The sequence below is a fragment of the Poecilia reticulata genome, linkage group LG7 (assembly GCF_000633615.1).
Source record: "Poecilia reticulata strain Guanapo linkage group LG7, Guppy_female_1.0+MT, whole genome shotgun sequence".
In the NCBI taxonomy this organism is placed as follows: Eukaryota; Metazoa; Chordata; class Actinopteri; order Cyprinodontiformes; family Poeciliidae; genus Poecilia; species Poecilia reticulata.
The window spans coordinates 17,998,382-18,006,813 of NC_024337.1; the positions used below are offsets into that span (position 1 = coordinate 17,998,382).

Here is an 8,432-nt window from a genome sequence, read left to right on the forward strand (position 1 = left end):
AAGCTGCAGGATCTTCAGAACAAACAGGTCATGATGCTGGGCTACTGATTATCCCTCTGTCTGGACACAGGATCAATATAACCAGTTTAAAAGATAAAGGAATGGTTATAAACCAGACATGGAAAACGAGGATCACTCCATGCCATGATGTTCAGGATTTAGGTCTCATGGCATCTCAAGGTGTCAACATTGCAGCCAGTAGGTTGAGAGAAATACAACTTTATTTTGTAGCAATTCAAGAGCTACCCAGCTTTTATTGCTTCGCAAAAAAATTAATCAGCACAGAAACTCCAAAGCACACAAAGAAGTAATATGTATGTATATATATATATTTTTGTCATAGTACCCCCAAGAATTTAAAACTACTTTCTCCCCTGCTGTTGGGTGAACGTAGCCTTAGATACATACCTGAATCTTTGGTTTTGACTTCAAAGGTTCCTGGTCTTCAGGAACAATACGGATGTAGAAGATGGAGGGCAGGATGAAAATGAGACTGGGGGCCGAAGTGGCTCCTGCACAAGACAAGAACGGAGAACAACAAGGATTTTTATTGTAAATAGTTAATTTTACTATAGATTATAAGTAAAGCACTGACAATGAAATTTTACAACATTGAAAAATTTACTTATATCAGTTTTCCAATTCAAAAAGAGAGGACTTCACTAAACTAAGAGTGATTAGTTTTAAGCTCTTTTTTTAACCAGTTTTGATTAATAGATTCTCTACAGGGTTTTGTTTCAGACCAAGTTAAAGGCCACTGAGATCCTGGAAGGTTTTGGTAATGTGGATAGGTACCAAATTTAAATGAGCACTTCAACAAAGCTGTTTTTTAGCAGAACTAAATTGTAAGTGTTTTAAAACTTGTGGCTACACTGACAAGAGACGTAATGAAAACACAGTGGAACAACACCAATAGATGACATGACGCCACAATTCACCTCTAACTGTGAAAATATTTAAAAATAAAAACAAAATCTTCTCTTTTTCTTTCCACTCAACTTTCTATTAATGTACTTAGATACAACTCTTTGAAGAAGTAGCTTCTTTAGCAATGACGACTGTGAGTTATCCTCATTGTGGACGGTGTCAAGTCTGCAGTTCTTACCAAGATTATTTAGACATCTCTTTATTTACTGGTCTCATGTTATATTTAAATTTTTTAAGGAACAAAATTGTATGTTATCAGCCGTAAATCATAAAAATCTAAATTAAGTTTCAAATCTATAATCCTTTACTTTTCAATACTCTAATTAAATGAGGTGGACCTGAACTTTATAGTATCTGCAGTGAGGCTCCTATTTCTTTCCCCCGCAGTGCGAACGTACCGATGACACCAAAGATGTCCTTGATTGAAGGGACAAATATAACGAGCAAGTTGACCACAAAGATGAGACTGAATGCAATGAGGACATGTCTGGCCCAGTGGAAAGGCTTATCAGGGAAGAAGATCTGGAGCACCGCTCTGCGAATCTACAACAAAAAGAGGTAAAAAGAAGGGAAAACAAAATCAGTTCCTTTCAAACACAAACAATGAGCATAAACTGTGCAAAAAAATTATAAAACATTTAAAGAAATGATAAAGCAGTTTACAAACTCATTAATTTGCTTGGTTTTAGCACAAACAAAATCCCGACTTAAGTTTGTTGTGTATATTTGTTACATAAATTAAAGATGCGTAATATTTAAGGATATTTACATACATTGTGCTTCCTTTGAATGGCTACTGTGCTCTTGCACTGATGCTAAGCTAAGCTACATGCAGGCCTTAAATTCACATTGAGATTATCTGATAACATCAAACTCATATTGATACTTCACTTTAAATATTTCCAAGAAACTAGCCTCACTTATAAAAAAGGTAGAATTATTTTGACTGCAAAATGTTAATTTAGTGTCATCTACAGTCGGTTTTCTTTTTACTTCTTGTGAACAAAATGAAACGTTTTCACAACTTCTTGTTGCATCTGTAAGCTAAGATGCAAACGTTCTTACAGGAGCTCCCCAGAGTCGATACGCTGCATGGCTGAAGGAAGTCGACCTATTTCCTATTTCCTTTGTAGTAACCATGTCAGTTTCAGAACCCTGTTAGCATAGATGGTAGATTAAAGGTCAGATAAGCTAATATATATATATATGTTAATGGAGTTGATTTAAAAACAAAAGACAAGTTGTCTAAACATTGGTTTTTATGTTCATTAATTCTGAGATGTGGGTTTTACCTTAATGGTCCAATTTAAATTTAAAAAAAGAATTTCACATTAAGCAAGAAAATAATGCCCCCACCTGGGGAAAGAGCCACATTTCTCTATTATTCTCACTCACATCATCAAGTTAAAGTAACTACTTATTTTACTTTAGGATCATTTAAATTCTTGTTTCAAACTGGATGAACAAAATTTCTGATTTGAACATGAATTTTATTAAACATCACAATGAATTCTACTCAAAGACATTTGGTGTGATCAGGACATTATCATTAAGTTGTATTTTAATAAACATTTGCTTTAATAAAAGTCAGGATACAAAAACATGCCGCTAAGCATCCTGGGAAATAGTTCCCACTCCTGTTTTTTTTTTTCTTTTTTTAGTTTTTTTAAGTGCTAACCTAAAACCTCTCAAAGTCTAAAGATTAAACATAGAAAAGAGCTTTAGTGGATTAGAAAGTCACTGAGAAAAAAGTAAATATTTCACCAATAAATGATTGGTTTGTTTTTCTGCTTATCGGTTTTGTGTTTTGGTGTCGATGTGTTAGATACGTGGGACCTATTATTGTACATCTGAATAATTGTCCAGTGTTTCTTACTGGGAACAGAACCACAGGGACGGTCAGAGTGACGGCCACCAGCACAGCCAGACGCACGCAGAGAATCAGGACGTCCAGAGGATCCACTTTACTGTAGGTGTGAAGCAGCTCTGCCTCGGCTCCAGCTACACAGAGACGACACAAAACACTTTTCTCAATTTTAGGGTTCCTACACTTTTCCAGACATAAGTGTTCATATTTGTTCTGACAGTGAATCGTCTCAAGCTACACCAGTACTTCTCAAATAGTGTCAAAAAGTCTGGTTCTTTGAAATAAGCAGTTCTTTAAATGGTTGTTTCAAAGTCCTGCGGCTGATTATTTCATTCTGATGTGTTAAAAAATTAGGTTTTTCCTTATTTATAAGAGTATTACCAACAATAACTTTACAAGACAAAGCCTATTTACTGTAAATGTAAAATGTTTTCATCTCTTCTGACAAACTGGAATATAAGCAATATTGTTGCAAATTTAAAATGTAAAACTATAAACTTTTTGAAAAGCAAGCTGAAGAAGTTGTCAAAAAATGCATTTTTATCACTTTAAAAGTTTTACTGTAAAATTGTACATCCCTGTGGATAATTAGCATTTTTCTCTGACTGAGCAGTATTGATTAAACGTTACTGATTGAGTTAATGGAATGTATTTGGAATTTGTTTTGAAACTTAAAATAATAAAATGAGCTACTACTGTATGGAGAGCAATTTCAACCAAAATTAATTAATTGATATAACTAAATAAATAGATGTGTAAATGAATAAATAAATAAAAAAACAAATAACTGTATAAATAAATAAATAACAAATAAATGAATAAATAAGGTAATAAATAAATATAATAAATAAATGTATAAATAAAGAATAAATGCATAAAATAATAAATAACTGTATAAATAATTAACTATGAATAAGAATAAAGAAGCCATTTACTTATTTATTTCATTTTGGCTGAAATGGCTCTCCATAGTTTTAATATTTGGGTCATGTAATGGTGGAGCCAGTGGGTAGTACAGATAAATTATTAAATATGATCAGATCTGACAGACAATAATTGAGAAACACTCAGCTGTCACAACATAGTGTCTGTTTYAGCATATACATAAAAAATAATATTTATAAAAGTTACATATTGCAGCTTTAGAGAAAATATTACCGTAAAAGGTGAGGTAACCAAAGATAGCTGTCAGCAGATACATAACAAACATGGCCAGGATGGAGATGTTGGCAACTTTCTGCATGCGGTTCTTGTTGGCACTGGAAGAAGGAAAAAAACTTTAATATCGCTTTTTTAGGTAGCAGAGACTGAATATGACGTCCTGACTTACTTCCGTAACTCTGTGTAGATGGGCAACACCTCTGGGTGGCAGACAAAAGCGAAAGCTATGATCGGGATGGTGTACGCTGCCTAAACGCCAAAAAACAAAGACGAAGCTTGAATCTCAGCGTTCAGATGTTCCCAACACTGCTGTTGACACAAGACGCCTCACTACTGTTGACTTTACACACTGGTCTGTACATGACCTGTGCAAAGCAGGACATGAAATACACACAGCAATAAAGGCAATGTGGTGTTTTTCTGACCTCAGAGTTGATGGTAAATAGTTTGGCATCACATGTTGAATTAAGCTTTAAGAAGGTATCATTATGAAGGGCTGTGGCATTACTGGCATCAAACAAGCAGGGGAGGCTGAATTTCTTGTAGATGACCTGGACAAAATGCATCCACARATTTATTAAAAGACAAATATTTGACAGGAGAACAGCTGTTTATTTTCTTTCCTTTCCATTTTGCTGACTCACTGAAATAAGGAAAAACACCATGCAGGAGAGAGAGAAGCCACTTGTATAGCCAAGGTAGCCTGGAGTGCAATAMAAAGAAAATAACATGATTATTTAAAACTGCATAAAGTTATTTTTTATCACTTTCAGAATGAGACATGAAAAGAGACAACAAAAATGTCTACATGAGAAGAGCATGAGGAGTGACAAAACAGCAGACGCTTTTCCACTAGACCGCCTCTAACCGGTTYGATCCCGGTGTTCTGTCAGAATGGGAAACATGCAATAAGTACGCATGCGTGCACATGCGCATTAAAATGCCCGCGACATTTAGAGAAACTGTCAGTTCAGCATACATGACAATATACGACGAAAATAAGTCAATATATTGTTTTAAATTATAATTACATGGATCGGCACCGAAGCGATTTGATTGACAGATGACCGCACTCATCGATTGGCTCATGATTTACGTYGCTGAAAACTGCAAACGGCATTTAGCATTTAGCTGGTCCACACACCTTACCGGTTGGTGGCAGTAATGCTCATCCAATGTTTGTTTGTTTTTTTATGTTTTTTTTTGACAACCGCCAATAAATTTCAGTAAGAAGAAGAAGAAGAAGAAGCATTTAGGTATGGACGGCGGACATGCTCTCTGCTATCAAAGCTACTCAGTATGACCGCGAATTAGCAGCGCTGCTAGCAGCTAGCCGCTCTGAAATACGGGGGATTTCTACAAGACAAAATTAAATATCTGGGTTTATTTTAGTTTAGTCAATAAGAAATAGGACGTCGATGAAAACATTAACTGTAAATTAATGTATTAACTGCACGTTAACCGGTTAGTGCGCGACGTGCCAGTGGAAAAGCGGCTAAAAGAAGGTGAGAGTGGCTGACGTACCGAGCCGTTTCATGAGTGCAAGGGGAAGAATGATGATGGCACTAACAATGATGATCAAATAGTTTCCATTCAGGAACCATTCTCTGAGATTCGGCCACACAAACAGATGAGAAAATCAGAAATCAATCAAGCAAAAATGATAACAAAAAACTGAAGGTGCCATGAGAGAACCAAGACGAAATCTGAATAAATGCTCACCCTGTGTTTCCGTGTTTACCAAGAAAAGCCTGAATTACCAGAGGGAGCTCCGACTTTACAATGTAAAGATAACTGGACATGGCTGCAAACACATAAGAACAAGGTTATGTTGTTTATTTGTGTATGCTTTATTTTATGACAGCAAAAAGTATGATTTTTATTTTTTAATTCAAATATATACAGTTACATTCATTAAATTAGAATATGAGCTGACTWACAAGTAATGCTTCAACAATATRTGGGAGCTTGTTTTAAACGAGTCCTTAATATTGATGAACAAATCCTAGAAATAAATGAAATAACCTACCAGTGGAACAACTACTTTTTCATCCATATTAAGGAATTACTAACTTAAAATAAGCTCCTATTTCTTGCAGAAAGGTTACTTGTAAGTTATTTTTGCCTTATTTCAAGTGTACTAAGATATGTGCAGTAGAAAGTAAACCAAAAATACTTGGTAAGAGCATTTGGTAAACTGAGTTACTGGAATAAATAATTTTTTCCAATTATATTCCAATGTATTAAAAATTGACATAGGAACAACAAAAATCTGGTTTAAAAAAAACAAACTATAGAAATGCATAAGAGATGAACAAAGAATACCTCCAATATTGTGCACAGTGATGATGATGGCAGCCAGCATTTTYCCCGGAGGTCCAAAAGCTCGATTTCCCAGCTGCTCATATGCACGGATACCTGAAAACCAACCATGGAAATAAATATTAAGACCCCTGACAGGGACCAATTTGCTGTCATMCATTTTTTAATTTTTTAAAGATGTTTTAAAGAGCTTAAAAGTATCTTTTATCACAGAAAACTAATCTCACACTGATTTTAGCTACGATTGTTAGGTTTTTCAGTAGTGGAAAAAAAATCTCWTGTCAATTTTGAGTGTCAACTTTGCATTATCTGGTAAACAACACTTTCAAAACAAAGTTGCATTAAAAGTCCATTAAAAGAATCAACTTTGCATTAAAAGTGTAATTATTTAYCGAATGACACTTCATGACAACAGTCATAAACATTCATGAAGACTCCTTCATGTTCATGACCTTTGTTATGTTAGTCTTGTCCTTATCAAAATCTTTCTGTAAGAATAAATGGTGACCAGTTTTTAGTTTGCTGGAAGATGCCACCAAGTGCTTATTTAAAAAGATTTGAAGAGTTTATGATGTCAAGCACTCTCTACAGGTTTCCAGAGTCTTTGGAAGAAAAACTTGCTCAAAGCGAAACAGATTCCCCGCCATTGTTACCAAATGGAACGAGGTGTTTTTCTATTCATTAAATCCACCATTTATTTTTAGACCAAACTTTACCTGGAGTATGTTTGGCAAAAATAACAATTTTAGTCCTATTTTACCAATTCACACATCTCCAGTTAAAACTCAGCAGGGTTTATGTTTACCTTTGAGATGGTAGGGCAGAAAAGATGATTTCCTGGCTTTAATTAGTGTTTTGGTTGTAGATATGGTCGTGGAATCATTTTCTTGTCAATATTCCCTGCCATATTTCAATGGCTTATTCGATTGTCTTTCCAATTTTGAAGAGCAGCTAAAAGAAATTGGTCTCAGTGTCACATCCTAAGTCTTCCCCTGGGAAACAAACTTGTGTGTCATGAAATAAAAGTTTCTACACACTCAGATCGAGTAACATGTGAATTAAAAATCGCTTCAGTAACATTTATTTTAAAAAAATATTGTTTATAAATATTATTCTTAATATCAGATGTTTTCCCCCTATCCTGAATAAATGTACTGAATATTTTAAAAAAAAGTTCAGAGTGAGATTATTCTACTTTTAGGCTTTTACAAATCTTTAACAGGGATGTCAAAAATGTTTCTATATATTAAGGCATAAGTGGAAAAGCTACGTAAGTTTAGTCAAGCCTCTTACCTACAACTCCGGCACTTTTAAGCAGGAGGTGAATTGAATATGCAGACAGAACAGCGATGCACACTAATAGGATTCTGAAAGACAAAAACCACATCTGTTGGCACTCAATCATAAAACTTATATGACAAAAAAAACCAATAATTTGGAGTAAACCATTTTTATAATTCTTGAGATTATCTTTTCAGAACAGACATTTTAGTTCAGAAAAGAAGCAGCTTGTTTTTTCCATCTCCCACCTCCTCCACATGGTTCAGTCCARCTCCAGGGAGGCGTGCCTTGGACCTGATCGGGTTTCTATATTTAACCATTTAAATCTGATTTACAGGAGCTGTCTGCTCTAACGTAGGTTCTGACAGATCAGAGTTTGACCAGTAGTAAAGCTGTTCATGGTGTAACACTGTTTACATTACACCTGAACCATAAACAGGATTCCAAGAAAGGTGAACACGACTTCACAGAAACATTTTAACGAAACTTTAATAATTTTAACAAGCTTGTCTAATAACCTGGAGTGTAAATCTCAGTGGTATCAAAGTAGATTAAATGACACATGTACAAAAATCTCTATCTGTCCATCTGTCTGTCTCATATTTATTATTTTTGTTATTAGTAAATGTTATTGAGAATGGCAAGGATGATGCATATTATTTTATTAAAAATAAAATACTATTTCATAATAAAACATTTTAATAAATAATTTATTATGAATACATTTATAATAAAATATTTATAAAAATGCATATTATTATAAAKATGTTTACAATAAATAAAATATTCTAAAGTAATACAATCATTTTATTATTATGAAAAAATAACATAATTTTATTTATTAGGCTAATAAATAAAATCATTTATTTTATAA

The 8,432-nt window shown here is 34.0% G+C and overlaps 1 protein-coding gene across 1 annotated transcript in view; it reads right to left on the reverse strand.

Moving 5' to 3' along the window:
- slc38a5b (solute carrier family 38 member 5b) overlaps window positions 1-7,630 on the reverse strand; it is a 10,711-nt gene extending 3,081 nt beyond the window's left edge. Inside the window, exons 1-12 of the mRNA XM_008414319.2 lie at window positions 7,571-7,630; window positions 7,083-7,228; window positions 6,281-6,373; window positions 5,678-5,759; window positions 5,480-5,562; window positions 4,600-4,658; window positions 4,381-4,506; window positions 4,125-4,204; window positions 3,953-4,053; window positions 2,804-2,928; window positions 1,326-1,470; window positions 409-512 (exon numbers count right to left, since the gene is read on the reverse strand). Of these exons, the coding sequence (XP_008412541.1) occupies window positions 409-512; window positions 1,326-1,470; window positions 2,804-2,928; window positions 3,953-4,053; window positions 4,125-4,204; window positions 4,381-4,506; window positions 4,600-4,658; window positions 5,480-5,562; window positions 5,678-5,759; window positions 6,281-6,320 (945 nt within the window). The 5' untranslated portion in view covers window positions 6,321-6,373; window positions 7,083-7,228; window positions 7,571-7,630. The remainder of the gene's footprint in view (window positions 1-408; window positions 513-1,325; window positions 1,471-2,803; window positions 2,929-3,952; window positions 4,054-4,124; window positions 4,205-4,380; window positions 4,507-4,599; window positions 4,659-5,479; window positions 5,563-5,677; window positions 5,760-6,280; window positions 6,374-7,082; window positions 7,229-7,570) is intronic.
- Between the last annotated feature and the right edge of the window lie 802 nt (window positions 7,631-8,432).